General features: G+C 37.7%; 1 protein-coding gene across 2 annotated transcripts in view; it reads right to left on the minus strand.

Moving 5' to 3' along the window:
* Positions 1–22,486, minus strand: part of LOC134603235 (transient receptor potential cation channel subfamily M member 7-like) — an 81,219-nt gene that overhangs the window by 24,740 nt on the left and 33,993 nt on the right. Inside the window, exons 7-24 of one of the 2 annotated variants that reach the window (XM_063449009.1) lie at positions 21,386–21,557; positions 21,009–21,183; positions 20,689–20,812; positions 19,415–19,487; positions 18,643–18,743; positions 17,949–18,083; positions 17,331–17,384; positions 16,784–16,924; positions 16,457–16,591; positions 14,914–15,191; positions 13,541–13,769; positions 13,101–13,256; positions 9,340–9,483; positions 7,299–7,427; positions 6,568–6,873; positions 4,729–4,903; positions 344–470; positions 51–235 (exon numbers count right to left, since the gene is read on the minus strand). In XM_063449009.1, the coding sequence (XP_063305079.1) occupies positions 51–235; positions 344–470; positions 4,729–4,903; positions 6,568–6,873; positions 7,299–7,427; positions 9,340–9,483; positions 13,101–13,256; positions 13,541–13,769; positions 14,914–15,191; positions 16,457–16,591; positions 16,784–16,924; positions 17,331–17,384; positions 17,949–18,083; positions 18,643–18,743; positions 19,415–19,487; positions 20,689–20,812; positions 21,009–21,183; positions 21,386–21,557 (2,839 nt within the window). Of the gene's footprint in view, positions 1–50; positions 236–343; positions 471–4,728; positions 4,904–6,567; positions 6,874–7,298; positions 7,428–9,339; positions 9,484–13,100; positions 13,257–13,540; positions 13,770–14,913; positions 15,192–16,456; positions 16,592–16,783; positions 16,925–17,330; positions 17,385–17,948; positions 18,084–18,642; positions 18,744–19,414; positions 19,488–20,007; positions 20,078–20,688; positions 20,813–21,008; positions 21,184–21,385; positions 21,558–22,486 lie in introns of those variants that run through there. The other variant, XM_063449010.1, reaches the window with a different exon arrangement.

Genomic DNA, 22,486 nt, shown 5'->3' on the forward strand with positions numbered 1-22,486 from the left:
ACCGAACAAAAAGTCATTTAAAAATAAAAGATAAAAGCTTCCATACGTACTTGGTCCATACGAAGATTTGTCTTTTTTCCTTCTTTTGCACACAAAACAGAATACAGATGCCAAGTGACTAAGAATAATTAGTGGTGGAGGAAGAACGGGTCGTTCATGGTAAGCCATAATAAAATGATATCTCTGGTACTTCCACACAATGTTTGAAATGGCCTTCACTTGTAAGTACACGTTGCTAAGGGGCAAGGAAAATACGTTACATTATTTACACATTAACAGTAGATTTTCATGGCTCTTTACTACAAAGGGAATTCAAAAAAAGTTACACAAAGAAGATACTTACTTAAAGAATGCAATAAGAAGATTAACCATAATGATGTATTGTACAAAGAGGTAGACTGCTTGAAGAAATGGGGTAATCCATGTTCCAGTATTACATAGATCTGCTACTTGCGAGTCATGGGCACAGACTAAAAATTATAAAAAAAAAAAAAAATCACTTAAAAAGCAAAAATTAAGATGCCCATTATATTGCTATTAGTTTACTTATTGACAATGAGAATTTAAAAAATTCAAGATGAAAAATTCCAAACTACCAAGTAGGCTTGAGAAATTACTAAACACCACCTCCTTCCACATGACTGCTAGGAAAGCAACAAAATGAGAAGCCGACCTTGCTCAAAATGATTAGTGCGGCACCTGAGAAATCCTAGTATGTAAGTGCACCCGGACAGGATTATTTACGAAAGGCCAGAGTAGCCAAACAGAGCATAGCTTAGAGAAATTCTCCAGTTAATGCAGTTAAAAACAGAGTTCTGTATACACTTTTAGGTAACATTTATGTGAATTTAAAGTGAAAACTAGAACAGCCTAGCGGGTGGGGGTTTATATTATTATAATTATCGCCATTTTTATAGCGCCAACAGATTCAGTAGCGCTTTATGTTGGTAATAGTTCTAAGAATAAAGAGGATGGAAACTGGTCACCTTCAGCCTAATGTCATTAAACCAGTAAGTTAATAAAAACAGAATATAAGAACTTAACTCAAAATTAGTTTTTACAGTTACAGAACGATTTTTGTATACAATTTGCATATCAGACTGATCCCACCCATAAGGGCAGTACAAATAACTTAAAGCAGCCCAGTGTTTTTGTATCTTTTCTAACCGTGGCTCTCATGTATCTCAAAGAGTTACTCCAACCATCTTGACCATTTCAGTGAAATGTAGTGGTCATGGTGTTAGAAGCCTGCATGCGCAGTTTTTCTGCTGGACTCTCTACATTCAGAGATATTTGCACTCGTGTACCAGGGGACTAGTTACAAACCCAGCACATGTGACTTTGGCAACCTAGAACTCCAGACTGGCTAATGTCAATTCTGTGCATATTTTAGATTTTCGGCATCGTGCTGCCAACATATCCCTTACAGTCAGAGCCCCTACAAGTAGAAGATCACCATCCCCTCTCTCCGACTGTATACTTGAGCCTCCCTGCTTGTATATTGTCTTTTTTGTTTTTATTAAAAATTATGCCCTTGTTGAGCACTCAGAGCAGGCGAAAAATTCCAATCACAGGCTTCTTTATGAGGCCCCTGTTTATGTTCGATAAAAAAAAAAAAAAGGAAGATCCGGGAGCTTTGTTTGGATTGCAGGTAAATTTAAACTATTTTTTAACATTCCAAAGGAGACACCCAATGGCAATGCCTAATAGGGCATTATAATCCAAATAAAGAAAACTTTGTACAAGTACTGGATAAACTCAATAAATAATGTGTTCCCTTCCTTGCTACTTGCCTTTATTTATACTATTTTTATTTCTTGTGCCAAACCTGGGCATAGCCATTTTGTTCTCCCCTGCACATAATGTTTGCGGTTTGCCGTGTGAGAGTCTGGTTTCGCTACTCCCTTATTGGATGTTGTGCACAGTCTGGTAAGTCCAGGGAGCTAGTTTTCGAGTGAATTAGTGGAGAGGTTCTAAATGCTGCAAATGCGAGGGATAGTGCTAAGAGGTCCCTTGTGGGTCAGTGCTAGGTGGCTATATGAACTGCGATTGAGAGAGAGCCTGTGTCGGCGAGCGGCGTCCTCACAGCTCTATGCGCCGCTCGCATCCTTCTCCTCGCCTCCCAGCACAGCATGTATAACGCTGCACACTGGGAGCCCGCACTTTTATGCGAACGCCGGGATCGGTCACGTGACCCGGTGTTAAAGCCACAGTACCATAATTACAGTGGGAGGTGTAAATATCTCCCACGTGTGATTGGATAACTTCCAATCAGAATTAACAATCAGAATTAGCCACAGGATTTATATACTTACCTTTCCTGTCTCTCAGTACCCTGTTGTGGTCTTGTGATACTGGTATTGTAGTCTGCTCATGTTTCTCTCTGGTTACCGATTATTTGGCTTGTTATTCCGATTTTCCTGTATTCCATTCCTTTGACCTCGGCTTGTTTCTCGTTCTCCTGTTTTCTGGCTCCCTTTACTTGGCTTGTCTCCTGACTAGTCTTAGTGTGCTTAACCCAGCCATTCTAAGGACCGGTATTGCACCCTTTACTTTCTGTGACCTGTTAGCGTGTTAGGTTCCCGAATCGTGACAGCCTGAGGAGTAGAAACTAGAAGTGGACTGTCCTCCCCCACTCATGCTGGAGAGGGTGGGAGAAGGGTAAGGTTTGGCTGGGAAGAAAGAGGCATAAGAGAGACATGGAAAATAATTATTTAAAAAAAAAAAAAAAAAAAAGAGGGGGAAGGGGGGAAAAGGTGTGTGTTAGGAAAGGAGTTTTGTCTGCAAGAACTTGCCACTTGCGACCCAGATTTTGTGAAAAGATTTGTGAGCATCATTTATTTTTGCGGTTAGTTTGTCATGGTTGTACATCTCCCTGATTTTACATTTCACTGTGGGGAAAAAAGTAGGTGTGCGTTGATCTTCCCATAGTTTTATTGCCCTTCTCGCTGCCAGGACAATTCTAGCCGTGTGTTTGTTCTCATTTCTGTTGAGGGAATCGATAGGTTTAGAGAGTAGCAATGTCCATAAATCCATAAGGATAGGTTTCATAAGGATTTCTTCTTAAAGTACATGTACTTGAGTCCAGAATGGCTTCAGTCTAGGGCAAAGCCATCAGCAATGTATGTAGGAGCCAGTTTTGCTGCATAGTTTCAAACATAAGTTAGTGGGAAGACACCCCATTTTCTGGAGATGGTATGGCTTGAGGTACCAGATTACGTGTTTTTGCTCTTTATGGATGTTGCACACTGTCAAGTAGCTCAGTGTTTCCCAGATCACCAACCAATCACTCGCCTCTCCCGGTGGACCTAAATCTCTTTCCCAGGCCAAAACTCTGAGTTGTACATATTTAAAAAAAAAAGTCTGTCAAGTCTCGGTTAGGCAGGTCAGAGTATTGTATTACATTGCCCTGGCGGTACAAGTGCAACAACTTCAAAATGTCTATATGGTAAAAGCTATGAAAGTGTTTCAGGGGCCATGCCTGTTGCGGTATATAGGCGTAGCCAGGGACAGGAATAAAGTATGGTAATCTATTTTAAGCTTGTCCAATATGGCTAGGGTGTTGCTGACTGCTGGGGGGGTGTGTGGTGAGACAGTCCGGCTTGGCAAGAGGACGGACATGTATGAGGACAGGAGATCCCACCTCAGTATGTTGTGTTCTAGATTCACCCAGTGCTTCTCGCCCTGTGGGGCATGCTACTGTTGGAGACGTGCTAGCAGGGCCGCATGGTAATACAGAGTGAAATTGGATAGTCCAAACCCTCCATGGTCTTCAGTACGTACATGGTTGAACTACGGATTCTTGAACTACGTTTCTTCCAGACGAATTCGTCCATGGCTGCCTGCAATCTCTTGAAGTCAGAGTTGTGGCTAAAGAGGTGAGGCGGCCGCATATCGATGCCTTATGGGCGTTCCAGGCCGTAGCTGGGGATATTTCATGGGTGGAATTTAGTTTGTAGAAGTGCTTGATAGCAGTGGTAGTTTGCCTGGAATAGCAAGGGGTTGAAGTGCCAAGACCAAGGGCATGCGAGGTTGGGAACGGTGATGTTCATTCATATGTTTGCATGGTCCAACCAGGAAAAATGGAGCAAAAGGAAAATGTATTGGTTCCTATTTGTCCTGTAACAGTAAGGAATCTCTCGGTGGGATCTAGATATTTGTATATCCATGAGGGGGCAGGATAGCCACTCCTTTTGTTGTGGGTTCTGGAGAGTTTGCCAGGTAATAGCGTTTGAAATGCAGATTGACAAGGGAGAAATGTCATCTGTTGGTAAAGTGTGTTTCTTGGCTAGCCCCGCCCATTCTCAACATGAATGCTATACATAAGGAAAACTAGTCCCAAAAGAAAGTAAATGAGCTATATAAAAGCATATAGGGAGCTATATAGAAGCAGATTAAATCAGTTTTTGTGTGTGACTGATCTGCTTCAGTCCCTTAAAGCATATATTTTACCTTTTGGGACATGCCATGATTATGTTTAAATATGATATTGTAATATTCATAATGGAAATCATTAAATGCCTACTCCAGGAAATAGAATAAAAAAACAAGAAAACAAACATATATTTCATTTGAAAGAATTATACTAATATACAGTACTGTATCACTCTAAAAGTAATTTAAAAATTGATATTTTCTCCCCCAAATAAAATTATATATGTGAATCCAGTATGCAACAAATATTCACTGCTACTCTACTAACATGTTGAACCCATTTGGACACCTTACCGTCTATTTCGTAAGCATACACCTCACCAAAGATCATCCAATAAGGTTGGAAAACAATATTCCTGGCTAAGACCCAAGATGACTCTTCGCTGGGATAGAGGATGGCTTGTCTTGGAACGCCAAAACTCAAAAGCACAACAGCCATAATGACAACGATGTAAAACATGTTTGCCACCTGTAATTTTAAGTACACACATAATAAAACCATTTTAGTGCTTTATAAGCGATTAAACCAAGAACTGAATGCACTTTAACCATATGTGAAACACAAAATAAACAAAACATTCAGAGTAAAATTCTAATTCCTGAGTTATTATGACAGCATGCAATTGTTGCCTCTCTCTTAAACGATAATATATCTATAAGCAGACATCTCTTATTTTCCTACAGAGATTATAGATATAGCCATTAACAAGAAAAAAAATCCCATTCAAGACAAATGTCTAGCCGCTAACAGTTCTAGCCAGGAAATACAAAACATGAAATGAGATTTATATTAAAGTGGTTGTTCACTACACAGGCACTGTGGATAACTGCAAATTTTGGGTAGTATATGGTGGAGGAGCAGGGGCAATCCCCAATACCTTTATTTAACTGGATTGTGCCTTTGTAAATTGTAGCAGAGATAACCTCAAACTTTAGCAGTGTTTCTCCAATTACGGACAACTGACTTTGTCCTAGTTTTCTCAAAGGAAATGTTCATACAGACAGAAAAGGTTTATTACCCTAAATGTCACATGACAGACAAATGCAATTTGATTGTAAAAATTGCCTGTTTAATCTGAATTTGCCCATTTGGTTATCAAATTTTTTTTTATAGCCAAGTTTGGTTACTAACACAAAGGCCCGTTTTAATATACTGTATATACTAGAGTATAAGCCGAGTTTTTCAGCACAGTTTTTGTGCTGAAAAACCCCAACTCGGCTTATACTCGAGTCAATGTCTGTATTATGGCAATTTACATTGCCATAATACAGACAGGGGCTGTGGGGGCTGCAGAGCGTTTACTTACCTCTCCTGCAGCTCCTGTCAGCTCCCTTCTCCTCCGCGACGGTCCGTTCAGCACCTCTGTCAGCTCCCAGTGTAAGTCTCGCGAGAGCCGCGGGGTCATAGTGCGGCTCTCGCAAGACTTACACTGTGAGCTGACAGAGGAGCTGCACGGACCGGCGCGGAGGAGAAGGGAGCAGACAGGAGCTGCAGGAGAGGTAAGTTACAGCTCTGCCAGCCCCCTCCCCCCCCCACTGAACTACCAATGCCACTGGACCACCAGGGAAGGAGAGCCCCCCTCCCTGGCCAGCTAGGAAGCAGGGAGGGGGATGAAAACATTTAATACAAATATAAATAAAAAATAAAAAAAATGCCCACCCCCCCACCAAGGCTCTGCAACACACACTGCATTCATACACACACACACACACACACTGCATTCATACACACACACACACACTGCATTCATACACACACACTGCATTCATATACACACTGTAAATAAATATTCAATCAATATAATTTTTTTAGGATCCAATTTTATTTAGAAATTTACCAGTAGCTGCTGCATTTCCCACCCTAGTCTTATACTCTAGTCAATAAGTTTTCCCAGTTTTTGGGGGTAAAATTAGGGGCCTCGGCTTATATTCGGGTCGGCTTATACTCGAGTATATACGGCATTTGGATAAGCATTTCAAATGATTTAATATTTTGAAAAATATTTCAATATTTAGATTTTTATATTTTCATATTTTACGAAAATCACTTACAAAACATATCTATAAAATCCAAGTAGCAATTTGAGCAAAGGTATATTAAAAAAAAAAAAGAAAAAATAACTTTCAACGTACCATTTTTCCAATCATCATCACGTATGGTCCAGCTTGCTGATTTACAGCCAAGAAGTCCAACAATCTAACGTACCAAAAAACTATATTGACACAGTATGTTAATCTCCCAGCCACAAGAATTTTGGAGATATCATCTTTGGTATCTTCATTAAATTCTGGATCTTGCAAAAACTTGCTATATGCTCCAAGTCTTAATCCACAACCAACAAAGAAAGTGATAATACCAATGGTGTCTGTGATGTTAAAATAATCCCCAAACCACACTTTGATTTTCTGATTTACTTTTCCAGCTTCTGACATAAATATCTGCAAGATAAAAACCAGTAATGGTGATGTGACTTAACTGTAAAGAAGAGGTAAAGGATGGGAGAGGTAGTGAGGATATAGATGGAATGAAAAGGGTCATACAAGGAAGAAATGCAAGGGCTAGTGGTTTCTGCACAGAAAACTTTAGAGTATAGTTTTATGACCTTCTGTCAACTGTAAACATTAAAAAACATTTTTCCATCATTTTATTTATTCCCCAAGGAAGTGGAGGGTTCATGGCTTATCAAATATTGCACTAATGAAACTACCACAAGGCAGGACACGCAGTGATACAGAAAGAACACTAGAAAGGAACACTAAATCAGGTGATGGTGAGATCAAATAGGAATCCTATATGATTGCTTTTTTTGTCTGCTAAATAATAGTGCAAGCAAAATTATAGCTTAACATTGATTTATACCAACCTCCCGAATCTTTTCAACTGCTGAAGTAAAAATGTATGCAATCACGATCCATTCTTGTACAGAGGGAGCAAATTCCATTTTCACAAGAACTACAAATGTGAAAAGCATGAGGAATCCCAAATATGCCAACTAATAAAAAATATAAAAATACATATACAAATATAAAATAAATAGGTCAAAACAGAACACATTTAATGTAAACATTTTGTAGAGAATAAAATACACACATACACATATATATAATTTTTTTATTATTTACATAATCTCAAAAAAAAATAATATGCTACGGAATTTAGATTTAAAGAAGAAATGTCAATTTTTGTTTGCTGACTGTTCCTGTTTGTGTACATGCTAGTAAATATAACTGAAGGATTTTCTGGGATAAAGTATAGATGAGGTCAAGTAATCTATGTTGGCATTTTCCTGACAAACACACACTCAAGCCAGATATTTTCCCATTTTTCTCTGTGCATTTACGGGACATTTCGCAACTGCATCTAATGCCAGACTTTCTTAGAGCTGCTTTTGCATTTTATGCAAATCAGAAAAAAAGGAAGGTTTCTAGAAAGCAAAACAACACTGCCAGAAATACCTCAGCTACTGGGTCATCTATTCCTCACTGTAAAGGGACACAAAGCAATATATAAAGCAGGGGAGCTCAACTTAGGTCCTGCGGGCCACAAATCAGCCATGAAATAACTGCTAAGAGTATGGTGTAGTAATGTTTTAAAGAGAACCTGAGCCAGTAAAAGCAGAAAAGCTAATTTTTTTTTAACAATCATGCAGGTAGATCATTTAGTGATGCGGCTCTGTTGAAGTTGGTGCCACTTAGACAAGCGCAAAATTTATGTACTGTGTGTACTAACCCCTTCTCTGTGAATGGAGACTCTAGGGAACCTTCAAATAGAAATCATTGAAATAAATGACAATGTGGCTCAGATCTGAACATTACATTTCATGAAACATTTCTCCTAGACTTTTACCAAAAGTATGTTGGAAAGGGAAACTTTGCCAATTTAAGAAAGTATGTGTCAAGAATATTCTCCCTCTTCGGAAGCATGTAAAGTGAGCAGATGTTTTCCAGGTGAAAACAGAGCAAATATTACTGATTGTCATCGGCAACACCACCTCTGATTAGCTAGCACGGTGTCCATGTTCTTTGCGCACACTTATTTTCTCTATTATTCTTTATTCAGGGTTCATAGTGGGTACAGATCGAGTGTTTGATAGAACATAACAATCACTTGCTTAGTGCCAGTTACTCCATTTTATAATTTTGCACTAAGCACCACGGCTGCTACAGCTCAATGTTACTTTGCACAAAGTGCATTGGCATGGTCCCCCTATTTTCTGGCACAGCATTTATAAGTAGTCTGACCAAGCCCTGGCTCTTCTGCATTAAGAATTCCAATGTCGTCCAACTTGGATGACAGTTGAGTGCTGAGATAATCAGCCTCTATCAAAAATGATAAATGCTCTGGGCACAGTCATCTGATTTTATGTTACATATAACAACTCTCATACTCATGCAAACCACACAACATTGTTATACCACATTAGCAACGTGGCCATGTAGCAAGCTCAGTTTTTGGTAAACTGGTTTTATATATGTAACAAAATCAGATGACTGTGCCCAGAGCATTTATCATTTTTGTATGCCACTTTAATTGTAAAATTGTGCTCCGTATCACACAAAACCAATGTGACAATTTCTCAAGTGCAGTTATATATCAAGTGCATATTGAAAATTCCATAATATAACAGTGTTGGTTTTAATCTTGAATAAAAGTAAAATCGCAAACAATTCTGGAACAGATCAGTCCAGAAATGTAACAAGGCATTGAGTTACAATCTATAAATATTTCCTGCAAGTGATATGGTATAGTGCGGATCATGCACATGTAATATAATCATTATACAGGTCTATGAAAGTGTTTTTATAAGTTAAATGTTACAACAGCAAACTTGCAAAATTATCCTACAGGCATTTTTTTTTTTTTTTTTTTTGGTTTGTTTATTTAACCAGACTGTAGATACTTACGGTGTTGAACCAAAATTTCACAATTGGAGCATGGTAAAAAGCATAAAACTTCTGGGCGATTGGAAGCTTTCGGGGTTTTGCCTGAGTCTCAATTTCATGCTTCACATCCAGGTTGTCAAAAACTCGAACTTCCTTAAAAACATTCTAGAAAAAACAAACAAACCAGCAGGTCAACAGGAGTTAGACGTTGCTGATAAAACAGATTGGACACTGTACATTAACTCATTGATTGAACATGAGCCTCAACTCAAAAATAAAGTACTTCTAAAAAAAAAAAATTTTTTTTTTTTTTTTTTTTTAAATACAGTTCCAAACATATATACACATATATACACACACCCTTTTTATTTATTTATAATTTTTTTTTAAGTGCCTTAAAATACTACAGCATGGGGCGGAGGTAATGGCCATACTGAAAGGACGCATCTCCCACACGCTCCGAGCGAAAAACACAGAAAACGGCAATAAACACAGGATTTATCACAGGTAATTACACCAGAATACGCTGTATACCTCTCTGAAGACATGGGGAGCCGCAGCAAAAAATACAAGAAGGACAGACCCCCATCCACAGCCGATATCAGCGATCTTCTGAGAATGGCGCCAGTGTCTGAGTCCTTAACTGATGAAGTGGGTTACGACCTCTGTGTACCCACCAGACCCAGGTACTCACCTCCCAAACAGGTGTGGAAGCCTCCAGTTACCGAAGACACGCCGAGAGGTCTCCTAGACGAGCTGCGCCATAATATAGCAGCAGATATCGTCCAGTTCTGGGAAGAAATCACTGGGGTGTCGGCACGGTTGCACAACACAGAGCTGAATACCTCTGACCACGATACCTGCATAAAGTCTCTGGAAAATCAGCTAATGACTCTACAGCGCACCCAGACACAGGTCCAAGATTGCCTGGAGTCCATGGAGGACAAGAATCGCTGGAAAAACATCAAAATATGCGCCCTACCTGACAACCTTGAGCCAACTGAATTCCCACACTTGTTCCGCAGACTGCTCACTATCCTATTCTCAGAAAAATGAGCCAAGTTGATGTCTCTGGACGGATGGTACAAAATCCCCAAACCAGCTACAGGAACTCAAAGAGCAAGCAGGGACATTATAGTTCGCTTTCAAAAAAGTAAGGATCACCTAGCCTTTATGGCAGCAACCCGTAACAGGTCATCCTTTAACTCTGAGGAACATTCATTAACATTCTTTCCTGACCTAAGCAGTGCCACACTGGAATGGAGATGCACACTGTGACCCTTAACCACAGAACTCTTGGCCCACAAGATTGCCGTACTGCTGGGGTATGCCCAGGAGCCTAATTATATCCAGAGACTCCGGCGACTTAAAATCACAGCTGCAGCGGAGATCACTGAAACGCTACAGAAACTGGGTCTATCCAAGCAGGCTGCCGAAGCGCCAATCCAGCAAACACCATGGACCGCCACTATCAGGGACCCAGAGAGGGTTCGCCCATTCATCCCTGCCCCCTGAGGGGACCCATTCTCAAGCCTGGCGCCGTGAACTGAGCACGAACAACCAGACAGCCTCTGTATAACATGTTCAGTTTTTTTTTTCTTTTGTTTTTACAAGCAGTTTATTTCATTTTCATATGCATGCATAGTTTAACACTCTAATCCTGTGGGGTGTTCCTTTGAACACAAATTTTCGCTCATTTTATTGCTCTCACATGATACATGCACTACCTCCTATGTTCCCCCCTTTATGAGAGAACCACGATGTTATACCTTGCCATATCTAACTAAAGGGGTTATAGCCTCTAGAATCTACGTCCTGCCATGAGTCCCTTCAAGATCATTTCATCCTACTAGAGGCATCTACGACCTTCTCTCCCCAATTAGCACGTCCGTTACTCCTCACACAACAGTTGGGAGAGGGGTGCAATACCGTTCAATTATTGTTTATTCTATTATAATTATTTACTTATGGTTTATTCTACTACATTTCATTCTTTAAAAAAAAAAAAAAAAAAAAAGTTGTCTGTATTCTTCTACATTCAAATGTGCCATACTGTATTATTGTTGGTTGTATATTCCATACAAAAGTGACATGGTGTAATTGTTATCACAGCAGGATGGTGAATAAAGAAAGAATTATAAAAAAAAAAAAAAAATACACCATAACTTTTTCTGAACAGCATAAAATTTATAGGAACTTGCATGCCCTTTTCTTGACATATGGATTCTCCAAAAGAACATTAATAACGGATTCACAGGCATTGTTAATACAGCTTGGCCACCTGTACTGCTGTGCATACTTTAGGGCTTAAACAGAGAAACTGGTTTAGATTACAATCTCCCAGGACGACTACTCAGCAACGTACATTTTTGTGACTTACATCTTAAAGGGACACTCCAAGCTAAGTAAACTATGCTTGTATTGCATGTCTTCCTGGACATAGAGGTTTAAACCTGAATTGCTTGGTAGAAATTGCTGTAACTATAAGCCAGCCTCTTTTGCGTGTGACAAAGTAATCTATACTACCTCTTTGACTGTACAGATGAAAGTCATAAGTACAAAGTGAAAATCCACATCTCCCACCCATTTCTGAGGATCTTAGCCATAGCATCCCAGTTTGAGGCTCAAGCCCATATCAAGCCAGTTGTGGTTGCCATAAGATTATTCAGCACTCGCTCATTTGGCTTTAAGTCCCAAACAAGCATGACAGAATAATACCATTATAAAGCGAGCCAGACATTTTGATCCTAGTCTCATAGAAGTTTACTTATATAAAGTACCGGTATGTATGGATTACAAGCCGTTATGAAGAAAAACTGATATCTTGGAAAATGATGAAAAAGAAAAAGAACCAGATTGCAAAGAAGTAGTGGAGAGGGCGAAACGCGTTGTCACGTAATCACGCACACTCACATCATCACGTGTGTCGGAGAAAGCTCCGCCTCCAGGAAGTGCTTGGGTAAGAGTGTCTGACAGCCTGGGAAATCAGATTAAGCCGGCACGAACTGATAGGACTGGGGACACTATATACTAAGAAGCAAATTGCTGGAGGTGCTTTGTATACTTAATTAAAAAGCTGTGAAATAAAGAATTTCATTTAAATCTCTTGCTGGTGGTGCGCTGAAGGATATTGATGTGCTAAATGCTTCGAGCAGGCGTATCTGCTCTCTACTTGTGAGTGGCATTCCTCATACATTATTAATATAACAATTTATTGACTGTATTACACTATATATTCTCTTTTTTATCTCATTGTAAGTTTTGTATTATCGTGCACTTTTAAAGATATTTTGCACAACAATTTGGATATAATAAATTACACATTGACCCTTTATGATATAGTAAGCACTTTAAATACAGTTGCACGCTCTGTATTGCATTGTGTGTGAAAAACACTTTTGTAGAAGTCTTAAAGACACAGTGCACCTTTATTTTATTTTTTATTTCAGTGATTGTATTTTAGTGGGCTATTTGCAACTCTTTGCACTAAGTTTTGCACAAATTTTATTATATTTCTTATAGCGCCCCTTTTACTCTTATTTTGATGTATTGGCTAGACCATAAGAGCTGCAATTATTTTGTTAGTGCCCTTTTAATACCACAGTTATATTATTTTGTCACCACAGTAACTGAACAACACAACTGTACTACTTCAAACTGACCAAATTCAATCAACCAAAATCCACTCAGACACTTCGTAAACTAAACCAATTCTAAATTAGCAGTGGGTTCTTCACTCAACAGCATCAAACATTTGAATTTGTGTTTTACTAAATATGTACCATGGCAATGTTTTCTGTTGCATGTTGGAAGTTGTTTTCACTGTCATCCATGGTCATTTGATGGGCATCCTGAGACTGTGGTATATGGGACATTTCGGCCTTTGTTTTATATTCCAGCATAAGGATGGTAGGAGGAACCAAAATGCTCAAAATCACCTGAAAAGTAAACCACATGAAAAATGACCAGGCGTACAAAAGAAATACTTGAAATGAGAGTATGCAATTCCTGGTTAAATAGGGAAGTTCTATTTAAGGAATGATGGGATTCTTTTTTAATAACCATAAACCATTATTCGATCTACTTTGATTTAATTGTACATTATCACTGTAATGTGTATTTTGGCCAGGGTACAGCAGCACTAAATATAATATAGATAAATAGTGGACTTTTAATATTTAACATTCATACAAGATGTGCACTAGAATCCCAGTAAATATACCTTATACCAGGAATTCTTCCTCATGTTCAACCTTCCCATCCACATATCAGACAGCAGCATCTGAGTACAGGTATGGGCTACATAAGCGCGAAGACGTGAAGATACAGCAAGCTTGAGGCAAGTTGAATTGCTCCAGTTTTTTAGCTCATAGGTAAGAATCTTCATTGCCATAGTTTCATCCTGTCTGAAAGCTTGATCCAACAGATCAACTGCAAGCTGTCCAAACTCACTAGAGTAAAAAAACAAGGCAAAAGCATGCAAAGAATGAAATGTGGTGATGCTGAATTTGAAGAGAAAAGAAAAACAAAATGTCCTCATTCTGCTCCTAAAAAAATATGAAATTGCCTCCAATCTACAAAGCAAAACTATCAGCATGGTGGGGGAGAGAAGGAGACACAATCCGTTAACATTCTAAACAGACACACACTTTTTTTTTTTTTTTTAAGGATTTTTAAAATCATTTTCTCAGTCTTGGTGCTCATGCTGCCATATGGAATATCCAATATCCCAATTTCTTCCCACTGGGATTTATTCACTTCTTGATGTTGCACTGTTTCAACTCAATAAAATGACACTAAATCAAGTTTCTCTCTATTAGCTCCCTATGCATTACTGAAACAAAGTCAACAAACATTGCATTTGCATCTTATGGTTTGAGAAGTGGTTTACAATGAAGCAAAACATAGGACATCTATGAACTGCTAAGGGCTTGTTTCAAATGTTGGCAAGCTTTACTGATCAGAAGCTGCTCGCTGAAGTGGTTGTCACTAATATTAATCTCACCATTAGCTACTTGGAACCAACTACTGGCAGACAAAACCACTAACAGTTCCTATAGACAATAATGGGAGCCATTGACCGCTAGTTACCAATATGCTCCAAAGTTTGCAGCTACTTTTTACTGGCTGCTTCTATCTCACAGGTTTTAAAAATGTATCTGACAATGTAAAGACAATCATATTAACATTACCACCCTTCACACCTCTACACATGGGGTAATGATGTGCTAGAGGACTCTTGTAAGGCCCTTTCAGGGTATTATTAGGGACACAAGGGACCCTACACCCACTCTCTGCCTCTCCCCCCCTTTAAACATTTTCATGTGCCTCTCACAATCACAGTTCTGAAAAAAGAGTTAATTAGAAATGTATTCAATTGTAGTTATCATAATTTGTGATAATGGAAAGCAAAGTGCATGTAATCCTAAAGTTTACGCAATCTCGTGATCAGTATTCGTAAACTGCAAGATCTGGATGACAAGGCTAGAAACTAGTTGGAGAAGCTTCTAAGGTCTACCAGCTGTTATCAACAGCTCAAGGCAAATATTTAGAGAGAAAAGGTTAGTAATTATCTCTAAGATAGGAGTGCTGTACCTTGAGTGTTCTTTAAACTCCTCTGAAGTCTCATCCACCACATCACTTTGCTTCGCTTCATATGCCATAGAACGACACAGCTTGCAGGCCACCAGGGCTTTTGCCATAGACTCTTCTCCATGTTGCCAGAAGAAAAGAGCCATTTTCTGTCTTTTCATCAGCACCGACCAAACCAACAGTTCATTAAAAGGGTAAGGGAAGCGTTTCATTTCGGGATCATCTATGTCAACAAACTCATCTTTGGACCTCTTCTTTTTCCCATCATCTGCAGATGTATCCTGCAATACATTAAATATTTTCAGGTATGGCATAAAACTGCTATATGACATAGAAGGCCAGGAAAATAGATAAAACATTTAAAAAAAATACTGCATTTTTTCCCAATGTATAATCCTTCCTAACATGTGCAAGATTATCAGGGCTCAACTTCCACTCACCCACACAATTGAAATCTGCATTTTTATAAATTAACCTGATTACACCCCCTGTCTGTCAGACAGCAGGTCCTGTCACTTCCTTGTTTGGTTAGCAAGGTGGAGCTAAACTTAAGAGACCGCAATTTCCCAGAGCACCTGCTTTGGAAAGTATTCTCAGTAAGTTGTAACTTAGCTCACTGAAAAAATGTGCCAGGGAAGAAAGTGAGGGCTTGCAATAGCTGCAGATACTAGATATCTGCTCTCATCCACCAGCCCTCACAGCAGGCTGTTGCTCTGTCTGTTTCTAGACAAATAATACCAAGAGCTTTGCAGAAGAGTACAACTTTTATGCCTGACCAGCAGTGTAAGAATATAATTTTTTAACTTCGCTATTACATAAGATATGTGCAGATACACACATTCTGGGGTTAAATATAATAAAACATATATTCCTTGGGTGGGGAGACACCAAACAATCTCATGGTGTAATAGAAAGTGGAAGTATTCTGCAATTCCTTTTTCAGTTCAATACATTTTGGAGTAAAGTGAATGCAAGAACAAATATATATATATATATATATATATATATATATATATATATATATATATATATATATCCATAGTGATTACTAGGCCTGTCTTTTACAAACATACTTTTCCCCTCGTGTTTTTATGGGGTGTGTCTCACTTGAGAGTATATTGCACTATTATAGGTTATATCACTATTGTTTCATTTACTTTCTTTTGTTCTTAAATAAAGGTTACTTATCAGTACTACTTAGTTCTCGTTTACATTATGAGGCAGTTCCAGGTTTGTACACTTTATGTATATTATTTCTTGGCGTATGTTAAAAGGTTAACCTCTTGTTAGGGTCTGCCTGGGTGGGTCACTTGCCATATCTGACACTTATTCTGTTCTTATTTTAGTAAATACTGGAAATCTTTCTTAATATATATTAATAGCCAGTAAAAATGAATAGCAAAACATTAAATTCAAAGAACGGACCACACATGCCTAATTATCTGTTGGCTAGCTTGAAAACAGAAATAAATATAGAATATATTGTAGGGACAATTGTGTAGCAGCATAATGTCTGACAATATATACACACACGCCACAGACGTACTTTCGGCTTGTAAGGCTGTGCTGTTTTGATGAAGTGATTGTGCCGCATTTTATCTTTTTTATCTGCCCTTGTTCCAAATGAATCATGGTTTTTGCGCATCTGAGGTGTATTGCTTGAAGTATTTCGCCCAGATCTCTAAAATTTGAGAAAACATTACTAAATGAAAAAACACAAACACACAAATGTATAAACGGAAACAAAAAGCAGTTCAATGTAGGCTCTACAAATACAGGGATTTGGCAAATATTCTTTACTTCAAGATAATCTTATCAATTGAACGACAAACTAACCTGTGAGTAAAATATGTAGCAATGTAGTTAGACATACCCGATTTCCTCCATGAATATTATTGTAAATAATCCGAAAACGTTTCCTTGTGTACGTGCACCTATATGTTCCTCCCATCAGGTACTCAATCACAAGTCCCACATCAATCAAGGTAATTTTATAGCCTGGGGGTAGATTTCCCTGAAAACCACAATTTCAAATTTTAAATGAAAACTTGTGTTATTTGTCAGAACTTAATTACATAACATTGGCCATCATACAAGTTTTCAACTGCTGGCTCAAACAACCAAAATACAAACTTTAAAAGTGCACTGCAAGGAAGATATACATGGACAAATTAAAACTAATTACTCTCTGCGCATGTGCAACACTAAATGTTAAGAACATTGCAATAATTAGCAACAAGGTTTTCATTTTGCAATAACCAGCTATATCACACTGAACATGAAAATTTCATGCTACTTATTAATTCCAGTCTAATCAGAAACATACATCTACTTTACTTTGGCTAAGTGAACTAATGGAATAGGTGTTTATTAGAAATGGTTGAACAGATTAGCTACATGAAAATAAGTGAGAAAATTACCTGTTTTACATCTCGAACAAGATGAAACAGAGTTGGGTTAGTAGGACCTTGTTTCTTTAATGGAAAAGAAAAATATCAGTAAACAATGATATGACTGTTAATAGTCTATATAGGCAGTATACATTAAAGGTGAAATTGTTTGATTTTCAGAACTATTCATCTATTTGAAGTTACTTCTGTAAATAGGTTACATGTTCAGGTAAAATTATTCAGTGATAATATGCATATAGGAAAGGAAAATCAATCTAAAAATGTCTGAACTAAATTACAACTGGGAAAAAAAAAAGACTGTATGACTGCATTTAATAAGGGGTACGTTATGTGAACAAAAAAAGTGCTTTCCAATTTTAAAAGTCAAATTAAATTACGTGTAAGTGATAAATATATTGCATTCCAAACTGAGCAAAGCATTTTTACATTAATAAAAACATTTAATTCAGCACGGAATGTTACATCGCATTAACTCCTGTCCCCAGTGCTCCTTGCCGGGTTTGATATAACGGACTGCCAACATGAAAGTCTGCATTTTGAATGTGGCTTAGATGGGAACAATCTCTGGGTGCCTGGGAGAAGTCTACTCTTGCTTTAACTGCATAGTGAGCGGTAAAGATGACTTACTGTGTTGTAAAGTTCCTCCAGCCTGGGTATCGTTAGGAATTTGTGCATGCTCACTCCATTTTCAATCAAAAGCTTGACAAAAGCAACTCTGTCCATTACAAGGGCATCTAACATGGCTTGTTCCAAAGACCCAACCTAATGAGACATTCATTTAAAAAAATTATATATTTATTACCAAAAGCTCACACTCATGCCATCTTTCAGTAAGTTCATTACAAATGAGGTGCATTTTATCGCCCTCGAAAATGATTTCCTCTACCAGTCATGGCTAACCTTTGGCAGTCAGGACACGGATTATGCTTTTTGTTTTACCAAATGCTAAAGAGGCATGAAGTAGCCTCCAATAAAGAACTATTTAAGACGTGCATACAGGTCCTCAGAAACTGTTCTGTACCTAGTGTAGAGAGAATATTCTTCCTTAGTAGATCTGTATGTACTGTAGCAAGAAGAGCTTTCATCAACAGATCTAGTGTAAAGTACCATTATATGTATATTCCTCCTTTCATTAGAATATATATTCTTTAAGTGACAAAACATGGTAAAATAGTTAGACAAACAAAATTAGTTGTCAACATGAGATTTTGGGACATTTGTAAGGCTACATAGGGGAAAAATCTATGCCTTTATATGTCACATTACAAGTTTCCAATGTTAAACTAAAGTACAATAAACTGACTGCTTTTTAAATACCTACCAGCCACTGTTGCCCATAGACAAAAACATGATTTTTTGCTATATCAACCCTGTCCCATGCCAGTGTTAGAACCAGTTGATCCAGAGCAGACGCATTGGTTCCTATTCAACATAAGATATATGAGGAAAAATTACTAAATATTAATGTTAAGCAGTGTTCTTGTCATCAACAAAACATTTTCCTCATAGCTTGTCAAAAAACAATGTTTTCTGTAATGAATACAATAATGTAACTAAATAAGATGACAAAAACTACAATGAAAAAACTAAACCGAAGTTGGCTGTCAAAATTAACAATGATTCTTTCAAGCACAAGTGCACCTCTAAAATATCAGTAAGAGGTAAAACTGTATTGGCTGTAGAATGCCTTGCACATATTACCTGAACATGAATATATACAGTTCTTCGTTAAAGAGACATGCATCCATTGTTACACAAATACCATTCAGAATGAGAATTCGGCACAAAAAAATAATAAAATTGAATACTTTGTAAACGTTAACAAGATATTGCTTATTTGATATTTTTTTTGATGATTTCATTACCCAACTCGGTCTTTTCATTCACCAAGGCAAATGCCAAATATAGGGAAGAAAACCTGTTCCCCAGAGGTTTGAGCAAGCACAACAGCTAACATATTAACTTAGCTGTTTTAACTGTAAGCTCACATTATTTTCAGATATAACAAAATCTGCAGAAACAAATTGAGAAAACAGGCTGAAGTGAAATAAAGATTTAATGGTTATATTCATGCATGCTAAACTTAAGATCACCTTTCAGAAGGGCTGTTAGAATTGCAACATCAATGTCCTGGTGTTCATCAGAGCCAATGTGAAATACAGTAATCTGTAATGTGGGAAAATTAAAAATTGATTGTTTACACTATTTTAAAAGCAAACCCTCATCACATCACATAATTTTGTCTGATTTTTGTAAGACCGAGCACAAAAAGGTGACTTACTAGACATACAGTGTTTAGCCACATCTTTAAAACAGGGCTGCCCAACTTTGGCCACAAAATCTAATTACAACTGGCAAGGGATAATGTAAGCTTCATTCTAAGACATTCTGAGTACATCATCTGGTAAGCCAACGTATGAGTGTACAAGACTAATGGAAACTCTACTTAATAGGCTGGACAGCACTGTTCCAAAAAAGTGGTTTTAAACCTCTACTTTTAGTTAACACAATAATGGGATGAATAAAACCACAAAATTAGATCGCACTACCTAAACTTAGGAAACACACAATATCTGGGTTATGAATGAGTAGATTAGTATTACTAGATCACAAAGTCAGCATGAATATGCAAATGGAAAGCGTGGCTTCAGTCCTCTCTTACTTTGGATGTCTGTCTATAACTGCCAACCAACAATGACCTGATAAAATTATCATTTAAGCAGCTTATAGATTTGTACATTGCTTGGGTGGGAGACCTTTAAAATGAAAAGAAAAAAAAAACTACTAAGACAACACTAAAACAAAGGTACTGTAGACGTTACATTTCATATACACAATATTCTAGGTTGTCAAAAAAGAAAGTTGGCATCAGAGCAAAAACACTGCCACAAAAACTTTTGATTCACAGCTGTAACCTGACTGGTTGGCTTGGAGTCGACGTGTGCCTGCATTTACATCACCCCCTTTGTTTCTCTAGAAGGTTTATTCAATTCTTAAATTAACAGCCAACACGCAAAATGTAATCCATAGTATAAGAGTCTGAAAATGTCTGTGTGATTAGTGGGTTACAGCTGTAGCATAACTCCATTCATGTTTGGCAAATTAAAGGGACACTTCGCTACCAATTTGTCAGATTTCTATTCATGAAAACTTGAATGAAACCAGATTCCTGAATTAAACTGCTTGTCAAATAATTAGAAGCTGCATTGCAGCTTCTGTTAATTTGCCGAATAGCTTTTGTATTTGCATTTCTTAAAATAAATTCTAATATCTAATAAGATACAAACATATGTCAACCAAAGAAACACTACACACAAAACACAGTTAATATGTAGAACAAGACAAGGGACTTTTGTAAATAACTTACAAGTTCCTTGCTCTTCATACACTCCATCACAGTGTGGAAAAGATGAATTGCTTCTGACTGGCTGAAGTTGAAGGTTTTTTTGATTGTTGAAATTATTTCTGAGTCAGCACCCTCTGGAAGGGTCCTGAAAGTAAAATTTCAGTAACTGTCGAGAACAAAATGGTGAACTCCTTCTGCTTTACTCTAAAAACAGTTTTGTCTAACCTTGGCAAACTAGATGTTTCTGAACCCCATTTCCCAAGATGCTCAGTGAGCCGGCTCTAGCTTAGAAACATTTGGGGTACCAAGGGTAGCCATCACTGTACAAAGGCAATTCATACCCATCTTCTTCAGTTTGTTTATGCACGTAAGCCAATATATCAGCAGCTCTTCCAGTTCCTTCACATACTACAACGGGAACAGGTGGACTTTCCTGAAGATAGTTTAGCACAGTGACAATAACATTGGGGTTTCCTTCAAATATCAGTGCAACTACAGGTACACCCTGGCCAATACCTGAAATTAAAATAAAAAAAAACAAAAACCTGTTATGGCAGTCGCTGGAAGATTAGAATATTTAAGCAAGCTTTGTATGAATAACAAATGCAATAGGTGATTTAAAAGCAAGACAAACAGAAGGTTATCGAGCACAGTAGAATCCATTTTAATAACAATATGGATGTTTACGCACAAAGTACCATAAGAAGGAAGAACTTACGTGCATGTATACGCTGCAAGTTTATAGTTTTTTCCAACTCCCTCCTTAAGTGCACTTCTGCTCCGTCCTTCCCAACTGTGCCATCATCCACCAATATGAAGTGAGAATGCATGTTATTCAGGACATTCAGTTTGCTCAGAGGGTTAAGCAGAGTTTGGTATGGAGCAGTAACCTAGAAATGACAAAAACATTTGTAAGTCTTTTTTTTTTTTAATACAATTTTTATAGGATTATAAAACAAATTATACACTCCGAAATTATGACATGGCACTTTTAAGACCCACTGTGACAGATGACTTGCGAGGGATATGATGAAAGAGATACTACTTTGCAATTAAATGTATTGTATTGAAAATAGCTCTCATGATCAATGTAAAATCGTTATAAATTTCAAGAAGGACAAGCAGTGAAATTGTTGGCACAAAAAAACAGAATCCGCAGAAACATCCCACTGTTCAACTTTTAGAGTGATGCAGCCCCATAAATCTTTACTGACTGCATGCCAGAAGTGTTCAAATTGAAGCTGACACAATCCTCTTAAAAATTCTAAAGTACTGAAAATAAAATTGCACTTTTTAAAAAAAAAATTACTTCTATTAATGAAAAATAAATACAAGTTTAGTTGCAGATCAGCTGATAAATAACTTCACTTTAACCCCTTAAGGACCAAACTTCTGGAATAAAAGGGAATCATGCCATGTCACACACGGTCATGTGTCCTTAAGGGGTTAAAGGACTTCTGTCATGCCAAAAACCTTTGTTAAATGAAGTAAATGTAAAAAATAAAAACATCCCTACCTTTAGTACACGATAGGATCCCTCAGACATATATGTGCACCTTGCGTCAGACAGTTTCTATGGTGTCCCCTGCTTCTGTGCATAGAGTGATGCAAGGAAGATCATAGAGACTAACGGTTGATTCTCAAACACTGTATGATCCAATGTGTATTTTCATTATTTAAAAAAGAAATAAATATGAAAGGCTTGTTATATTAATATGTTTAAGGTGACAGATGTCCTGCAACTTAGTGATAGGTAACCATTACCACTGCAGATGTTTGTGAACTACATTCCAGATCACATTAAGCCAGCGTATTGGAT

The sequence above is a fragment of the Pelobates fuscus genome, chromosome 3, assembly GCF_036172605.1.
Source record: "Pelobates fuscus isolate aPelFus1 chromosome 3, aPelFus1.pri, whole genome shotgun sequence".
Classification (NCBI taxonomy): Eukaryota; Metazoa; Chordata; class Amphibia; order Anura; family Pelobatidae; genus Pelobates; species Pelobates fuscus.